The sequence below is a fragment of the Periophthalmus magnuspinnatus genome, chromosome 4, assembly GCF_009829125.3.
Source record: "Periophthalmus magnuspinnatus isolate fPerMag1 chromosome 4, fPerMag1.2.pri, whole genome shotgun sequence".
Lineage (NCBI taxonomy): Eukaryota > Metazoa > Chordata > Actinopteri > Gobiiformes > Gobiidae > Periophthalmus > Periophthalmus magnuspinnatus.
In genome coordinates, this window is record NC_047129.1 from 31,953,020 (window position 1) to 31,973,190 (window position 20,171).

General features: G+C 38.1%; 1 protein-coding gene across 1 annotated transcript in view; it reads right to left on the bottom strand.

The window, feature by feature from the left end:
• ptprc (protein tyrosine phosphatase receptor type C) overlaps positions 1-17,011 on the bottom strand; it is a 47,783-nt gene extending 30,772 nt beyond the window's left edge. Inside the window, exons 1-11 of the mRNA XM_033965446.2 lie at positions 16,996-17,011; positions 16,803-16,917; positions 8,744-8,770; positions 7,984-8,016; positions 6,035-6,169; positions 5,343-5,381; positions 3,419-3,652; positions 2,215-2,427; positions 1,930-2,061; positions 342-476; positions 118-252 (exon numbers count right to left, since the gene is read on the bottom strand). Coding sequence (XP_033821337.1) covers positions 118-252; positions 342-476; positions 1,930-2,061; positions 2,215-2,427; positions 3,419-3,652; positions 5,343-5,381; positions 6,035-6,169; positions 7,984-8,016; positions 8,744-8,770; positions 16,803-16,863 — 1,144 coding nt within the window. The 5' untranslated portion in view covers positions 16,864-16,917; positions 16,996-17,011. The remainder of the gene's footprint in view (positions 1-117; positions 253-341; positions 477-1,929; positions 2,062-2,214; positions 2,428-3,418; positions 3,653-5,342; positions 5,382-6,034; positions 6,170-7,983; positions 8,017-8,743; positions 8,771-16,802; positions 16,918-16,995) is intronic.
• Positions 17,012-20,171: the final 3,160 nt, after the last annotated feature.

A 20,171-nucleotide genomic window follows, 5' to 3' on the forward strand; every position in this document is an offset into this window, starting at 1 on the left:
ACACACACACACAGACACACCCCGACATACAGACACACACACACACACACACACACACTGACACAGACAAACTTAAACATCAGATTATGAAATGATTTAAATCAAAATGGCACTTACGAGATGTGCAGCTGCACTCATATGTGAGTTTATGCTCCAGGACAGTTTGGTTGCAGTTCGTGGTGACTGGATTCCATAAGAGAGTGACGGAGGTGTCAGTTTTAGATGATGATGATAAAAATGATGAACTAAGATCTGTTGAAAAATATGTAGTTTTTATTTTAATCACCAATCAGTTTTAATTCATCTTAATTCAGTAAAATCAAATAAAGTGCAGTTCTTACCGCATGAGGTGTCCACATCGATCGGGCCGATTTCCTCGATCACATATGTTTTATTTTCCATTGTTATATTTCCAGTGCATTTGTACTTCTTAAAAAGCTCCAGTGCAGACAACGTTTTGACATTATTTTCTTCATCTGGAGAAAAAGTATGAGACAGAATTGACTCTTGTGAGCTTTAATTTGTGTTGTAATGTTCTTAGCTCCTCAAAAACAGACTGGAGTTGTGTTTTGTTTCATGTTTGAGTCACTCTTTACTATTAGTCTGTTACATCTTCAAAGCTCAAAACGCTCTGTTCCACCTTGTGATGTCATGAAGTGGTAGTTTTTAAGTTAGCATCTACCTTTTACCTTAAGTTCAGAGGTAGATTTGGCAATTTCACGGCGGAAATGATCCAAGTGATTCTAGTGAAGGTGTGTGGAGTTTAAAAACACAGTGGAGCACTTCCTGTATTACCACATGATGACATCACAAGGTGGAACAGAGTGTTTTCAGTTTGAGAGAAGAACTCAGTCTAAATCTGCAGGTTTGTCTGTGTGTTAAACGTGTGTGAATGAAACAAAAAAAACACAACTCCAGGTCTGTGTGTGATGAGGAAACATTAGAACAAAGATCAGAAAACAGCAGGTTTAAAAAAAAGCTCAGATAAGTTTAGAGACAGAGGCGGTAAAGCTCAGGTCAGGTTTGAGTGTGCTCATTTAAGTAAAACAAGATCTGTGTGTGTGTGTCTCTGTGTGTGTCGGGGTGTACGTGTGTGTGCATGTGCATATATTGGGGTGTGTGTGTGTGTGTGCATGTTTATGTGTGCATATGTGTATGTGTATGTGTGCGTGTGTATATATGTGTATGTGTGTGTATATGTGTGCGTCGGGGTGTGTATGTGTGTGTATATAAGTGTGCATCGGTGTGTATGTGTGTGTATATATGTGTACGTCTGTGTGTATGTGCATGTGTAGGGGTGTATATATGTGTGTGTGTATATGTGTGCGTCTGTGTGTATGTGTGTGTATACATGTGTGTGGGGGGGTGTGTAGGTGTGTGTGTTTGTGTGTAGGGGTGCGTGTGTATATATGTCTGTGTGTGTATATATGTGTGTATACATGTGTGCGTCGGGGTGTGTAGGTGTGTGTGTTTGTGTGTATGTGTGTGTATATAAGTGTGCATCGGTGTGTGTATGTGTGTGTATATATGTGTACGTCTGCGTGTATGTGCATGTGTGTATATATGTGTGTGTGTATATGTGTGCGTCTGTGTGTATGTGTGTGTATACATGTGTGTGGGGGTGTGTGTAGGTGTGTGTGTTGGGGTGTATGTGTGCGTGTGTATATATATCTGTGTGTATATATGTGTGTATACATGTGTGCGTCGGGGTGTGTAGGTGTGTGTGTTTGTGTGTATGTGTGTGTGTGTATATATGTCTGTGTGTGTGTATATATGTGTGTATACATGTGTGCGTCTGTGTGTGTAGGTGTGTGTGTGTTTGTGTGTATGTGTGTGTGTGTATATATGTCTGTGTGTGTATATATGTGTATACATGTGTGCGTCTGTGTGTGTAGGTGTGTGTGTGTGTTTACGTGTGTGTGTACTTACCTTTACAGCTGTAGTCAATATCTAGTTTACAGTTTCCAGGTTGTGTGAAGTTTATTTCTACCGGATGTCCACTTTTCATGTTTTTAGGGTAAATCACTTCTGGTTTCACGGGGGCCACACTTAAAAACTTCGCTGCAACAGACACAGAAAAATACACTGACCTCACAGTTCATACACAAAACTGATTTATGGATTTATTGATTGAATCTTGAAGTCTAAGATAAGGTCCAGACGACGCATTAAAACCTCCAGAGCGAGTTTAAAAACGATGTTGTGATCACATACCAGCAGAAAGATAGACGCTGTCTCTGAACTGACACAAGTTGAATGTTACGGGGAAGTCGGTGCAGAGGTCGTCAGGTCTGACACTGATACAGCAGCGTCCGGGGTCACAGGGTCTCGCCGAGGGGTGGGACACATTTGAACAGTCTATGTCCCACTTTGACGTAAAGGAGATCAATCCAGCAGAGTGTGGAGCATAAGAGACGTCTCCTTTCGCTGGAATAGACAAAAACAACACAAATTCAGTAATGGAATAGTAGTAGTAGTAGCAGTAGTAGTAGTAGTAGTAGCAGTAGTAGTAGCAGTAGTAGTAGCAATAGGAGTAGTAGTAGTAGCAGTAGTAGTAGCAGTAGTAATAGCAGTAGTAGTAGTAGTAGCAATAGTAGTAGTAGTAGCAATAGTAGTAGTAGTAGCAGTAGTAGTAGTAGTAGTAGCAGTAGCAGTAGTAGTAGTAGTAGTAGTAGTAGTAGTAGCAGTAGTAGTAATAGTTACAGTAGTCATAGTAGTAGTAGAGTAGGATATAGTAGTTACAGCAGTAGTAGTACTATTGTTAGTAGTAGAAATGATAGTACCCTAGTAATAATAATAGTAACAGTAGTCGTGCTAGTAGTAATAGCTGTAGTAGTAGTAGTAATAGTAGTAGTAGTAGTAATAGCTGTAGTAGTAGTAGTAATAGTAGTAGCAGTCAAATACTACTTTTCTTAGTTCAGCGGGCCAGATTAATAAGCCCAAAGGGCCGTGAGTGGCCCCCGGGCTGTAGTTTGCCCATCTCTGTATTAAACTGTTAAACTGCTGTGATCCAAATGTATTTTGAGTATCTTTATTATTCACCACAATGAGTTTATAAACACGTTTGTTGCACTTTCAGTTTTGCCGTTTCTGTTACGCTAACAATAACTAGCATGCTAACAGCACAGCAGTTACTTCCTGGTTCTCGTAGGATCTTTAATGTAAATGCCAAAAATGTGGTACAGCGCCTTTAAGTAACAGCAGTTTAACTTGTGGTAAATGTCGATAAATCTATAAGTTATTTCTTGTCAATATTATAATTTGAACATTTGAGTTGTACTTTTTCGTTTTTGAGTAATTTAAGTAACTTTGTACTTGTATCTATTCGGCGTAATGATACTACAGGTGTATATATTTGACCACTTTGGCACTCTGACCCTCGCACAGGACGACACAAAACAGAAGCTGCAGGACTCACTCATGTTTCTGGTGAAGGTTGAATTATTGTTGCTTGTACACGTCATTCCACCTCTTCGCTGTACTTCGACTGTATAGTTAGTACAAGGCTTCAGTCCCGGGATGTCTTCGCTGGGTCCGGTGATCATTCGGTTATTAGGACCTTGATTTGGTGCAGATATGGCCACGTTGAAGCTGCCATTGACACCGGTATTAATACTGAGACCATAAGGTGCGGACTGAACCAAGAAGCTACCTGCAACACAGAAAATCAAACACGTCGGCGTAAAGCTGCGAGATGTGGTGATAAAAACCTAATTGTGAGCTTACCCCTGTGAACTAGCATGCTAACAGCACACTTCCTGATTCAATGACAATGCAATACTTTATAATTAGATCCAGACTGAGGTGGAGACTCCGGCACCGCTCACTACACACCTGCACCTCAGGAGTACAAAGGGACTGAGGATTCAGTTCTGCTTGGCTCAGTCTAGTTTTCGTGATTCTGGTCGCATTACTCCGCTGCTTTTTCTCGTTTTTTTTTTTTTTTGTCAGATCCTTGGACCTACCCTGCACCTCAGCCTCTGACCCAGCTTCCTACGACCGGGACGAACACCTCAGCCTCAGAACCAGTTTCCTACAACCGGTATGAAGACATCAGCCTCCGCCCCAGCTTCCTACAAACAGTTCGAACACCTCCGCCTCCGACCCAGCTTCTTACAACCGGTTTGAAGACATTAGCCTTTGACCGAGCTTCCTTCGCCTTCGACCGGTACGAGCATCTCAGCCTTTGATCCAGCTCCCTATGACTGGTACGAACACCTCAGCCTCTGACTCAGCTCTCTACGACCGGTTCAAAGACGTCAGCCTTCGACCCAGGTTTCTACGACCGGTACGAACACCTCAGCCTCCGACCCAGCTTCTTACAACCGGTTCGAAGACTTTAGCCTTCGACCCTCCTCTCTACGACCGGTTCAAAGGCATCAGCCTAGTTTTCGTGATTCTGGTCGCATTACTCCGCTGTTTTTTCTCGGGTTTTTTTGTCAGATCCTTGGACCTACCCTGCACCTCAGCCCCCAACCCAGCTTCCTATGGCCGGTTACGAACACCTCAGCTTCCGTCTCAGCTTCCTATGATTGGTTCAAAGACCTCCGCCTCTAACCCAGCTTCCTACGAGCAGTTCGAACACCTCCTCCTCCCTCCCAGCTCTCCATGACCGGTTCAAAGACGTCAGCCTTCGACCGAGCTTCCTACAGCCGGCACGAACACCTCAGCCTCCGACCCAGCTATCCATGACTGGTGTGAACACGTCGGCCTCCAACCCGGCTTCCTATGGCTGGTACAAACACCTCAGCCTCCGACCCAGCTCTCCACGTCCGGTTCGAAGACGTCAGCCTGCACCTCCGCTCCCTACTACCTGCTCCATCGACCAACATTCACGTTCCCGTTTGTAATAAAGTGTCAAACTTTTACCCGGCGTCTCTATCTTTGATCCTCCCCCAGACGTTATGACAATTTTAACTCACAATATTCATCTAGAACAACTTAATAAAAGAAGAAAGCTTAGAAAAACGCGGTGTCCAGTCGGAGCTGAAGTCGCCGTAAACATCATCACAACAAAGCGCTTCATGCTGCCGGCGCCCCCTATGGACAGATGTACGTCGCACTTGCAAGCACTGGATTTTTTTTTTTTTCCTTTGTACCAAAATTACTACGCGACGCTGCCGAATACTACGAGTACGACTGACTGGGAAAATAAAACTGGAGAAGGAAGTGCGTACATCACAGAGGGAAAATGAAAAGGAAACAACTATAACATGATTAAAATCTCTGAAAAGTCCATTTGGCAGAATAGATCGGATTTAAAAACATGTAAAAACATTGAGTACGATGCAAAAAATAACGACATAGTAGATTTACACATTGCAAATACAGGAAGTACTTACATGGTTTATCTTTATCGGGGTCTTCTGTTGTTTGTTTTACTAAAAAAGGACAAAATATGTTCATTTAGATACAATAAAAACATGATTAAGTTATTTTCAAGAGCTGAGAATCAAAAGACGATTGAGATCAAAAGTTATTACTGCGTAGTAAGTTTTCATAAAAATTCACCAAAAAGTTTTCAGTAAAATTCACTTTTCAAGCATTTTCTGTGAATATATTTAGCTGTGATGAAGTTCTATAGAAAATTATGTTATTTATTTAGATTTTTTTAAACTTTACAATATTTTTTGGACATTTTGTATAGTATTTAAAGCGACACTGTGCACTTTTTTTGGTTGAGCGTCCTCTATTTTATTGCTTTGCCAGGAAATTTCCACTATATGGCATTAAACCTAAAAATCTATCTTGCATTTGTTTCATTATTCATGGATATTTTAGTGAACGGAGTCGCCTCTCCACAGATCTGACCCGTGACTTGACTTGGTGGCATCTCCATAGAAACTGATTTAAGGTTTAATGCCTTACACGCTGTACGGAACGATCCAGCCAAGCAATCACATCTCCATGGAGACGAGCACATGGCTGACACTCCCCCCAGAAAGTTACACAGTGTAGCTTTAACTGTTTTTAAAAAAAATGTGACGTGCATCGTTTTGATCGTCGGGCCTCGTGTCCGTCTCATTGTACTCACTTGTGGTGGTGGGCGTGGTGGTGGGCGTGGTGAGAGCGGTCGTAGATTCAGAGATGTTGTTCCTTTGGTCGGCCGTAGGGGGCGACTGGGTGGGTGTCATGTTGGATTGGGCGATACCGATGACCGTTGTGGGGGCTAGAGGAGGAAACAAAAGTTCATGTTAAAGTATTGAGCCTTTGAAGTGACATCACGCGGGGGGGTGTTCTACATGTACGTACTGTATATGGTGGAATGTTGAGCTGTTACCGTGGTGACGCAATGCACACATTAGCAAACACAGTAAAAAAAAAACGTTTTAAGATTGTCTGAAAATACAAAATGGGTTTAAACGGCGCATTTTCAGGAGCCTGTGATGAATCCGAGCGTTCGTGGTGCTGTTTAGGAGTTTGATTTTCAACAAAAATGCGAGCGTGGCTAACTAAAAAACTGTTGGCTAACGCTAGCTAGCTTCTGACTGTAACGTTATTTGAAAGAGACTTGTTTAACAGCACAAATCAGCTCACCTGTTCCAGTTTCTATTAGGCCGAGTCAGGTCTTTATGGTCAGATTGTGTCAAAAAAAAACTCAGATTAAAGTCAAATTTGAGCAACAGAGCTTCAGACAAAGCAGAGCCTTCAGTTAGCGTTTTGTCAAGATTCCTGCTTTTCCCTGTGTTCTGTAAAATTTCACATTGAGTTGTTTTATATTATAGTGTAAAAAACATAGACTGTGTAAAGAAGTGGACTGAGTGAGCAGTTATAGCGGCATCCATATTTGTAACTCCAACTGTGAGTGTCATAGCAACCAAAGAGCCAATCAGGAGCGAGGCTGTTGAAGCTAATGCCCCTTCATCCTGCACTGTTTGGCCTACTTCATCTTATTTAATTTTTACAGTTACTTAGTTTGTTTTTTTCATGTTTTCTTCAGACCCTGTTTTTGGACCAGACCCACACCCGCAGACCAGCTCAGCCTCCGACCCAGCACCCGGCTCCCAGCACCCGGCCCCCAGCTCCCAGCTCCCAGCCCCAAGCACCTACCTCCCAGCACCCAGCACCCAGCTCCCAGCACCCGGCCCCCAGCACCTAGCCCCAAGCACCCACCTCCCAGTACCCAGCTCCCAGCACCCAGCCCCCAGCACCTACGTCCCAGCCTCCAGCACCCAACTCCAAGTACCCAGGACCTGGATTCCAGCCCCCAGTCCCCAGCCTTCATCTTTTTTAGTTCACTTGTGTGCACTTTTTTTCCATCCATCAATCCTCACAAATAGTGATGTGACTTTTGGCTCTTTTCTTGGATCTGAATCTTTTGGATCCGTTCATTTCAAAGAGCCGTTCAAAAGACTGGCTCTTTTACTATTTATTTATACGACAGAATCAAATGTGAGAACTCATTTTATCTACAAACACATCAGAGAGAGGAACGGCCGAGGCTCAGGTGTGTTTAAGATGGTTCAAACTAAGAGCGTGAGTTTACTCTTTGGAATTATGCAGAGTCTAAAAGGTTTCACTATAATAATTTTAAAACTATCTGCTTTTACAATTTTTGTGCACAAACCTCTCACTCGCGTCGCCTGCTCTGCTTCTGTGTTGATTCTTGTGTTGGTTCAGTGTTAATCAGTGTAAAAATGCATAAAAATGAGCCCGGTGACGGTTTACAAGGTTAAAAAACGCACAGGAGAAGTACAGAGTTTTACTTATGATGCAACAAAACAGGCAAAAAGCAAACTGAGCATTTTTGAGGAACGGAAAAGATGATTTTGGATTAACAAGCGTGAGTGAAATAAACTATGACTCCAGTTTTGTTTTTGACGAGGGAACAACAATATAACATGGGCAAAGGGTCAGAAAAGTCGATTTTGTGTCATTTGTCGTCTATAAATTGAGCCTTTTTCTAAAATATTAAAATCATGAGTAAAAATAACACCAAAATACAATAAAACACTGTGTAGGAAGAACAAAAAACAAGCGTACCTGGTATAGTTGCTGTTTTTGTTGTCTGACCTGCTACAGAAAGAAGGAAAAACAGAATGAATACAGGCCATTATCATATTAAAGGTGAACCATGTAATTTTTCAGGGTACCATGATTTGCCTGGAATGTTCCACAGTATGGCATAAAACATCTATCTCCATGGAGACAAGCAGGTGATGCCACAAGTCCAAGTTTTCTTTTTTTTTTTAAATTATTTTATTTTATTTTTATTGTATTTATTATTATTATTATTATTATTATTATTATTATTATTATTATTATTATTATTATTATTATTATTAATTTATTTTATTTTTTTGTATTTTATTTCATTTGTATTTAAAAAACCTGTTGCTAATGCTAGTGGGAGTGGGATTTGTCTGTTATTAATGTTCATATCCTGATTTACAGACACAATAGTGAAATAAAAACCCCAGGATCATGTAGAGTGGGTTAATACATTTAAAACCAAAATGACGAGTCTGACAGCAGCAGGTACAGAGAGAGAAGACACGGTTTTTCAATAGAAAGTGAATTGGAGCCAGAGTTGATCATCACTTCCTAGAGTGAGTGAAATAAAATACAACTCCAGTTTTGTTTTGTTTTGGATGAGAAAACAACAGTATAACATGGGTAAAAGGTCTGAAAAGTCAATTTTGTGTCATCTGTGGTTTATAAATTGAGCCTTTTTCTAGAATATTAAAATCATGAGTAAAAATAACAATAAAACACTGTGTAGGAAGAAGAAAAACATTCATACCTGGTGTTGGTTTTATTGCGCTCTGACCTGCAACAGAAAGAAGGAAAAACAGAATAAATACAGGATATTATCGTATTAAAGCTGAACTATGTCATTTTTCAGGATACCATGGTTGCCACCTTTTTGTGTTCACGGAGATGTAACTGTTTTGCCTGGAATGTTCCACAGTATGGCATAAAATATAAAATGTATTATTCATCTCCATGGAGACACGCAAGTAATGCCACAAGACCCAGTTTTGTATTATTATTTTATTTTATTTTATTATTATTATTTTATTTTTAGTTTTAGTTACTTTTTGTTATTATTATTATTATTATTATATTGTTTATTTTTTTATTATATTTTTTTAATTTTTGTATTGCATTTTTATTTTTAGTTTGTTAGTTATCTTTTGTTATTATTATTATTATCGTAATTTTTTTTATTTTATTTTAGTTCCTTTTTTTCTTTTTTCTTTTTTTTTAATTGCCCAGGCAAAGCAATAACTCTCACATCAAAAATAACGGATTTTGCCGATAACACTTTAGCTCGAGTTCTATTAAGACGTGGAGAGAAAAAACATAAAGTGCATTGTGCCCAAGTTGCCGTGATGATAAAACAAAGATTTCAGAGTCTCTATTTCAGTCAGACCACAACATCCTGCAGAGCTGCTTCCCCTTTCAGTCGACCGAACTTCACCAGGCTGAGTTTAAGGCACTTTACAAGTCTCTGGAAGCACTCACTGTTCACTCGACTGCCATATCATATCTGCGGGGCTGCGTTCATATGACATCACAATGAGCCCCTGTGTTTAACTGTCAGATTAAACATGTGTGGACCTGCTTTATGGTTAATATCTCTGTAATTACTGGGTCTATCCACGTGAAACAAAAACTGGCACAAAGTTTGACGTCTTTTCTGTCAGAAGAAACAAACAAAAGTCATGTTTTTTCGCACAATAGTTTCAGAAAGTGGTGCCATCCTTCAGTGTCACAGATTTATAGATTTTCTTGAATATCTCAGAGTTTTATACCCCCCGCCCTCCATCTGAAATGCTAACCTGATCAAGTACTGCAGTCGTCTCACCTCAGTACTATGATGAATGTATTTACCAGTACTTCTTTTTTGTCCACTTTAAAAAAAATATTTTTACCAATGCATTTCTGTGTTTTGATGTTCAGTCCTGACTTTCTTGCACTTTAAAATCTTCTCTATTATTATTTTTATACCTTTTATTTATTATTATTTTTTTATTTTTTTATTATTATTTTATTTTTTTATTATTATTTTATTTTTATTTTTTTATACAGCTGAGGCTCTGATTTGTCTGATTTTTTTTAATACCTTTTATTTATTTTTATTATGTATTATATTGTATTTATTATTATTATTATTATTATTATTATTATTATTATTATTATTATTATTATTATTATTATTATTATTATTATTTATTATTTATATTATTATTTTTATTTATTTAATTATTATTTATTTTTCTTTTTTTTTTCTTATTTATTGTCCGATGCGCTTCGTATTTGTTCATTCACAAAAAACTCACTATGAGCAGAGTCCATCTGTAACACTGCATCACCTGCTCGTTTCCATCACGATAAATAAGTTTAATGCCATACTGTGGGACATTCTCGGGCAAAGCTGGCAAGGCAATTGTATTTGTACAGCACAAGTGGTACACAAAGTAATTCAAAGTACATAAAATAATCACGAGAATGAAAACCTTTGAGTCACATATACGGCTAAACTGAACCAGAACCAAAGCAGTAACAGAAAAGTTACACAGTGAACCTTTAAGATGCCCTTATCTACAACATCGGTGGAATGTAACTAAGTAGTAAAGTACTGCACTTAAGTATAATTTTTATGCATCTGTGCTTTACTCGAGTACATTTTACAGTGGATACGTTTCACTTTTACTTCACTACATTTGAGAGCAGTATCTGTACTTTGACCCGAGGACTGAAAGTAAAAGTACTTTTCATCTGATTTGAGGGGTTATTTTTACCGTGTTCGTGGAAACATCCTGACTAAAGTTTTCAAGGCCACGCTTCAACTTTGAGGAACAAAAATAAACACACAAAATTCATAAGAAAAGTTAAGAAAGTGATCGTATTGTTACAAAGTATGAGTCATTTTGAATCATTATCACTATATTTACACTTTAACAAATGAACAAAACGTGTGAAATACTTTTACTTTTTACTCTTTAAGTACATTTTAAACAGGTACTTACTACTTTTACTTAAGCAGATTTTTTCACGTGACATTTTTACTTTTACTTGAGTAACTTTTTACCTGTGTATCTGTACTTTTACTTAAGTAACAAAGCTTAGAGTACTTCATTCAACACTGATCTACAATGATTACTAATACACACAATACTCGATGTACTACTATCTTATATTACATTTTTCAGTTCTCTGATCAAGTTTACAGATTCGATACACGTTTTAGTATCAGTTAGTATTTTTTTCTTTTGTTTTTGGCAACTTTATTGTACCTTTGTGTTTATTTAGACCTTGGAAATGTACAACTGAACACGACTAACTGTAGTATCTGCATCACAAAAGCGTTGTGTCGTGTTCGTGCCCTCGTGTGAGCCTCTGCAGAGCGCACAGGCAAAGGCAGGATGTGGTTTCACGCCTTCTTTTGAGCAGAGCAGACATGCACAAGTTACATTATAATACATCTACTGCATATGGGACTACCACTATTACTATCACGGTTACACGAGGAGTATTTAACGCAGTTTTCATGAGTAATCCTTTAATCTGACAGCACCTCCTCAACAAAACACACAATTAACAAACAAACTAGCAACAATCTAAACTCAGAAATGTAATTTGTGTGGGGGTTTTTCCTAAAGAACGCAACAGAACTTCATAAAGACGCTCTGTTTTTCGTTGCTATTAAGAAAACTAGCTTACAGCGTTGTTTCCCAACCTGCGAGGGGGAACAAAAAAACTAAACTAGTGTAATGAGAAACATGCCCAGACATGATTTGACGACAGAAATGCTCATAAAAAGTCGGGCGAAGAATTATGGACTTAAAAACTGTGCAGGGTTTTTACCTCTGAGGCAACAATCCTGGGAAAATTCAAACAGAAGCAAAGGGCTTTTTATGACATTGAAAGCTAAATACAATCCAGGTATGTTTTAAATGAGAGAAATGTGAAAAACGGAACTGTGAGAATGAGTTTTTAAGAACTTTTCAGCAACAGCTAGCATGCTAACAAGGACTTCCTCATTATCAGACATTAACATGCTTTATTGTTAGATTTAGATATGAGGTGGCGGACATATTTTGATCTCCAGAGCTGCGTGTAAATAATATCTGTACAGGGTGAAAAAGTCTGGCACAGGACCTTTAAGGCCTTTAACAATAATATGATGTAACTTCTACATGAGTAATACTGCGTTATCCTGAAGTAGAAGTACTTGTACATGTGAGTACTTTTGTCTCCTCTCCTGTACTTGTGTGATTTCCAGGGTCCACATCCAGGTCTATCTTTACCATCATCACATGCACTTTACATCTGATACTTCACCTCACTTCTCCTTTAAACTTCTTCTTTTCTTTCTTGTGAATGCTGAAGTTGTGTGTGCGTGTGTAGTGTGTGGGTGTGTGTATGTGTGTGTGCGTATGTGTGTTTTGTGTGTGTGTGTGTGTGTGTAGTAAGTGTGTGTGTGTTGTCTGTGTGTTTATACTATGTGTGTGAGTGTAGTAAGTATATGTGTGCATGTGTGTGTAGTAAGTAGGGGTGTGCATGTGTGTGTAGTAAGTATATGTGTGTGTAGTAAGTATATGTGTGCATGTGTGTGTAGTAAGTATGTGTGCATGTGTGTCTAGTAAGTATATGTGTGTGTAGTAAGTATATGTGTGCATGTGTGTGTAGTAAGTATATGTGTGCATGTGTGTGTAGTAAGTATATGTGTGTGTAGTAAGTATATGTGTGTAGTAAGTATATGTGTGCATGTGTGTGTAGTAAGTATATGTGTGCATGTGTGTGTAGTAAGTATATGTGTGTGTAGTAAGTATATGTGTGCATGTGTGTGTAGTAAGTATATGTGTGTGTAGTAAGTATATGTGTGCATGTGTGTGTAGTAAGTATATGTGTGCATGTGTGTGTAGTAAGTATATGTGTGCATGTGTGTGTAGTAAGTATATGTGTGCATGTGTGTGTAGTAAGTATATGTGTGCATGTGTGTGTAGTAAGTATATGTGTGCATGTGTGTGTAGTAAGTATATGTGTGCATGTGTGTGTAGTAAGTATATGTGTGCATGTGTGTGTAGTAAATATATGTGTGCATGTGTGTGTGTAGTATATGTGTGGGGGTGTGTGTGTGTGTGTGTAGTATATGTGTGTGTGTGTGTTAAAGTGTCAGGATCACGTTTCATTGAGCACTGAAGTCGTCACGTTTTAAAGCTGCCATTTCTATTCAAGTTTAACTTAGACACACAGAAGTGTCAAATGTGAAAATGACAGGACATTTTGTGTATTTGAGAAATGAAACATAAAAACTAAATATACACGAGCAGACAAAGGTCTGCACACGCACATTGAGTGTGTATGTGTACTACAGTTTATACACACACAGAAGACATCGAGTGTATGAAGTAAGATGTGGGGAAGCAAAGAAAAAAGTACAATAACAACATTTTTGTATATTTTAGATTCAAATCCTGAAAGTTTATGAGTCATGTTTAGTCATGTTTAGAGTCATGTTTAGAGTCATGTTTAGACTCATGTTTAGTCATGTTTAGAGTCATGTTTAGAGTCATGTTTAGAGTCATGTTTAGTCATGTTTAGTCATGTTTAGAGTCATGTTTAGAGTCACGTTTAGTCATGTTTAGAGTCATGTTTAGAGTCATGTTTAGAGTCATGTTTAGTCATGTTTAGAGTCATGTTTAGAGTCATGTTTAGAGTCATGTTTAGAGTCATGTTTAGAGTCATGTTTAGAGTCATGTTTAGAGTCATGTTTAGAGTCATGTTTAGAGTCATGTTTAGAGTCATGTTTAGAGTCATGTTTAGTCATGTTTAGAGTCATGTTTAGAGTCATGTTTAGTCATGTTTAGAGTCATGTTTAGAGTCATGTTTAGAGTCATGTTTAGAGTCATGTTTAGTCATGTTTAGAGTCATGTTTAGAGTCATGTTTAGAGTCATGTTTAGAGTCATGTTTAGAGTCATGTTTAGTCATGTTTAGTCATGTTTAGAGTCATGTTTAGAGTCATGTTTAGAGTCGTTTAGAGTCATGTTTAGAGTCATGTTTAGAGTCATGTTTAGAGTCATGTTTAGAGTCATGTTTAGTCATGTTTAGAGTCATGTTTAGAGTCATGTTTAGAGTCGTTTAGAGTCATGTTTAGAGTCATGTTTAGAGTCATGTTTAGAGTCATGTTTAGAGTCATGTTTAGAGTCATGTTTAGTCATGTTTAGAGTCATGTTTAGAGTCATGTTTAGTCGTGTTTAGAGTCATGTTTAGTCATGTTTAGTCATGTTTAGAGTCATGTTTAGAGTCATGTTTAGAGTCATGTTTAGAGTCATGTTTAGAGTCATGTTTAGTCATGTTTAGAGTCATGTTTAGAGTCGTTTAGAGTCATGTTTAGAGTCATGTTTAGTCATGTTTAGAGTCATGTTTAGAGTCATGTTTAGAGTCATGTTTAGTCATGTTTAGAGTCATGTTTAGAGTCATGTTTAGTCATGTTTAGAGTCATGTTTAGAGTCATGTTTAGAGTCATGTTTAGAGTCATGTTTAGAGTCATGTTTAGAGTCATGTTTAGTCATGTTTAGAGTCATGTTTAGTCATGTTTAGAGTCATGTTTAGAGTCATGTTTAGAGTCACGTTTAGTCATGTTTAGAGTCACGTTTAGTCATGTTTAGAGTCATGTTTAGTCATGTTTAGAGTCATGTTTAGAGTCACGTTTAGTCATGTTTAGAGTCATGTTTAGAGTCATGTTTAGAGTCATGTTTAGTCATGTTTAGAGTCATGTTTAGAGTCATGTTTAGAGTCATGTTTAGAGTCATGTTTAGTCATGTTTAGAGTCATGTTTAGAGTCATGTTTAGAGTCACGTTTAGTCATGTTTAGAGTCACGTTTAGTCATGTTTAGAGTCATGTTTAGTCATGTTTAGAGTCATGTTTAGAGTCACGTTTAGTCATGTTTAGAGTCATGTTTAGAGTCATGTTTAGAGTCATGTTTAGTCATGTTTAGAGTCATGTTTAGAGTCATGTTTAGTCATATTTAGAGTCATGTTTAGAGTCATGTTTAGAGTCATGTTTAGAGTCATGTTTAGTCATGTTTAGTCATGTTTAGTCATGTTTAGTCATGTTTAGAGTCATGTTTAGAGTCATGTTTAGAGTCATGTTTAGAGTCATGTTTAGAGTCATGTTTAGTCATGTTTAGAGTCATGTTTAGAGTCATGTTTAGAGTCATGTTTAGAGTCATGTTTAGAGTCATGTTTAGAGTCATGTTTAGTCATGTTTAGAGTCATGTTTAGAGTCATGTTTAGAGTCATGTTTAGAGTCATGTTTAGTCATGTTTAGTCATGTTTAGAGTCATGTTTAGAGTCATGTTTAGAGTCGTTTAGAGTCATGTTTAGAGTCATGTTTAGAGTCATGTTTAGAGTCATGTTTAGTCATGTTTAGAGTCATGTTTAGAGTCATGTTTAGAGTCATGTTTAGAGTCATGTTTAGAGTCATGTTTAGTCATGTTTAGTCATGTTTAGAGTCATGTTTAGAGTCATGTTTAGAGTCATGTTTAGAGTCATGTTTAGAGTCATGTTTAGTCATGTTTAGGCTCACGTTTAGAGTAGATGTTTTTGATGAAGATGTTCACTGTATTTACCCTGTACAGCTCATGTGAGGCTGGACGGCACCTGCTTCTCTTCACAGAGATGTTAGTGCTTTGACCTGAATGTTGCTAAGTATGGCATTAAACGCATCTATCTCCTTGGAGACAAGCAGGTTACATCATTTACATTGTCTCCTCCTCCTCCTGATTGTTTCCATGGAAATGCTGTTACTTTAGCAATAATATTCCAGAGTATGGCATTACACTCATCTCATGTTCCAAAATATGATTTTAACTTTCTATTTCCATAGAATCATGAAGCTGACTTTGAACTGACAGAGTTATATACCATCACTTATAATTATATATTTTTGAAACTCGTGAAATAACTCAGATTCTATTACATCATTATCTGTTTATGAAATGACCCCATAAGGTTCTCATCAAATTGAGATTTCATCTCCAACAGCAGTGTTTAAATGTGTTAAACGTTTGTGTTGTACATTTCTATAAAAGAAACACTACGAGGAACAAATGTCGCACTTGAAAAAACCCACCCAGTTCCTCAGACAGTCAAAGCAAAACCACCAATATGGATCTGTGACACAATATCACATATAAAACATATAAAACATATAAAACATATAAAACATATAAAACATATAAAACATATAAAACATATAAAACATACACGTGACATCACATATAAAACATATATGTGATATCACATCACTATAATAAATATATGATGCATAAAACTGATACTGAATAACTAAGAAATATTAGTTTTCAAATGTAAAAATGTTTTGTCGTTTTTTCCACTTCAGCTCTGAAGTGTCCCATTCTCCACACGGCTCAGAACATTCTGCAAACTGTATTTAATATAAGTGACATGAAGCGCTGAAGTCTTTTAAAACGTGCTGCAACTTAAATAGTTAATTAAAAACGGCTAATTACTAAAATGAATAATCATTTGAATAATTTGAAATGTGTTTCAAATGTTACAGCTTCAAAAGAGTCTCTTCCACCTGATCACAATGGGACAGATTATAATAGAGTTTTTCATTTGCATGTTCTTCATGTGATGGGTGGGGTCCCAAAGGTGGGCCATTGAAAATTAGATGTGGCTCTTTTGAATGAATGAATACTTTTATGCAGGAAATATGTATATATATATTTTAATACAGAAATAATAACTGCAACCAAATAAATATAACATTCTGAAGACCATGAGGACACTTGGCGTGCTCTCGATTAAAGCCGGTACTTACAGCTGCTCAGAGCGATGACCCCGGCCCACAGCAGGAGAGCGCGTGCACCCAGCTGTGCCATGTCCAGAGGTGTGGATGGACCGCACCATACACCGAAGAAAAAAAAAATTTAATCCTAAAAACGAAATTAAAAAATCTAAAAAAACTACTTGTATCTGATCTGAAGTGACATAAAGGCGACGACTCTTCTTACTTGGTGCTTCCTGGACTTGTTCCTCAAACCTGCAGCTTCAGCCGAGGAGGAGGCGGGAGGGGTGAGGGGGGCTAAAGGGAGGGGGGGGCGATGATGTCACACACACACACACACACACACACTGATGCGACACCAGAACAGGAAGCGCACTCTGCCATTTTGGGCTTCGAATGAGAAAATGCAGCTCTGATCATGGACCTGTTCACGCTGAAGCAAATGGAGGCCACAGGAGCAGCTCTGCAGAACGCACGAGGCAACGACATCGAAATGTTTCAGCTTCAGATAGACGCACGAGGCAACGACATCGAAATGTTTCAGCTTCAGATAGAGCAGAGGAAATACAGGCTTTGGGAGATGTTTATGAGCAAATTATTCAAACCCCCAGTTTCTCCCATCCGCCCAAAACACGCACAAAAAATAAAGTCCTTCAATTATAAAAGTTCTGACCGAGACCCAGCTCCAGATCTGGAGATGGATCTGCTCCTCAGAGTCAGGGGCCTCCAGAGGCTCTGAGGGACAAACACATTTACTTTGGGATGAATAAAGTATCTACCTATCCACCTGCCAGCATGTATGTATGTATGTGTACGTATATATGTATGTATGTATGTATGTGTACGTATATATGTATGTATGTGTACGTATATATGTATGTATGTATACGTATATATGTATGTATGTATGTGTATAAATGTATATGTATGTATGTGTACGTATATATGTGTGTATGTGTATATATGTATGTATGTATGTATGTTTGTGTATATATGTATATGCATATGTATGTATGTATGTTTGTGTATATATGTATATGCATGTCTGTGTATGTATGTGTACTTATATATGTATGTATATATGTATGTATGTATATATGTATGTTTGTGTACATATGTATATGCAAGTATGTGTACGTATGTATATATGTATGTATGTTTGTGTATATATGTATATGCATGTCTGTGTATGTATGTGTATATATGTATGTATATATGTATGTATATATATGTATGTATGTGTATATATATGTATGTTTGTGTATATATGTATATGCATGTCTGTGTATGTATGTGTATATATGTATGTATATGTATGTATGTATGTGTATATATGTATGTATATATTTATGTATGTGTATGTATGTGTATATATGTATGTATGTTTGTGTATATATGTATATGCATGTCTGTGTATGTATGTGTATATATGTATGTATATATGTATGTATATGTATATATGTATGTATGTGTATATATGTATGTCTACCTGTCTACCTATCTATGGACCTATCTGTCTATCTGCATATTTACCTCCCTCTCTATCTATCTATCTATCTATCTATCTATCTATCTATCTATCTATCCATCCATCTATCCATCCATCTATCTATCTATCTACCAACATACAAACTTACCTCTCTATCTATTGTTCTATCTATCTACATACCTATCCACCCATCTGTCACTTATCGACCTGTCTGTCCATATGTCCATCTACACTGAGGACACGTTTCCCTTCAGGACAATAAACTGTTTGTCTTAGATCCAGAACACACACGTCTTTGATATTTTCTGAAGATGTGAGTCTGTTCTCAGTGAATCTGCCTCAGTTCATATGGATGTGATTGACAGGTGGATTAGCCAATCAGAGACACGCACAGTCCATCTGTATCAAAACAAATATGGCCACTTTTGACAAAGAACTGAAAAACAGGGTGGAGTTTTGCTAAATCAGTGGGCGAAGGACTAAACTGTTAATCTGGTGAAAATTTGGTTTTATTTGTAAATTATAAGTGACCAACAAGCTCCTTTGTTTCACTGCATCACTGAGAAAAGCAGAAAGCAAGAAAAAATACATATATATATTTATACACATGACTTTGAGTGGTTCAGACTCATGTTTCCCTGTCAAATAGTTATTTTATAGACCACAATTTTAATGTCACGGGTTCATTAGACGAGTCTGTGTCTCTCACTCGTCCAGGTAATTCTGTCAACTGGACTAAAACTCATGTTGGTTACGGTCAAAGCGTCTATAATGTTCTGATGTCGTTTCCTCGTCACAAACAGACCTGGAGTCGTGTTTTTGCTTCATTCACACACGTTTAACACACAAACCTGCAGATTTAGACTGAAAACGCTCTGTTCCACCTTGTGATGTCATCGGGAGGTAATACAGGAAGTGCTCCACGGTGTTTTTTAGTCACGTTTAGTCGTGTTTTGTACAACTGGCAGGTCTGGAATTGAACAAAACCAGCCGCTCTAAAGAGTCACTTAACGACATCACAACGTGGAGCAGAGCGTTTTGAGCTCGGAAGACGTGCCCAGCTCAATAACACAAGCTGAAATGAAAACAAAACGCGTCCTTCGGCGAGGTGACGACGCGGCCGAACGCTCACACGGCTCCGTTTCGCCGCGGCCGATCAAAGAGGAACTTTTCTGCAAACTGATATTCTGAGCATCGCGTGTCACTAAACGCGGAGCCGAGCGCTGCCGATTCTGGTAATCAGGAAGTGCGACTTAAGCAACAGCGTCAACCCCAACGCAACACCGACAGCTTGAGAAAGACGAGACCAGGGACCGGCCCGTTCCCCCCGGCCTGACCTGAAAGAAGCGCCTCCAGAGGTTCCAGAATGATGAGGAGGACCGTTACCGTAGCGATTAACAACTCCAAACTAAATATTCTTTGTTTTGAACTGTAAAAAGTCCTCAAAATGTCGCCTACGGAAGCTGCACCAAACACTTCCACAGCTGTGTGAAATCTATTGCTGCTTTTTAAAAAATTTTATGTAACTTAGGTAACTATCGGTCGTCTGCTCGTCTCCATGGAGATCGTGTTACTTATTGCATGGGGTGTTCCACAATATGGCATTAAAAATATGTTTCGTTTACTCAATTATACAGAAGGTGTCGCTGAAAAACTATCTCAAAAATTTGATGTGTAATTTGGCCCGGTGGACGTCGCCTGCTCGTTTCCATGGAGATAGTACTAGATTTGCCTGGAATGTTCCGTAATATGGCATTAAAAGTACGTTTCATTTACTCGATTATAGGTGTCGCTCAAAACTGTCTCGAAAATCCGGCGTGTAACTTGGCCCGGTGGAGTCGCCTGCTCGTCTCCATGGAGATAGTACTAGATTTGCCTGGAATGTTCCGCAATATGGCATTAAAATAGCTCTT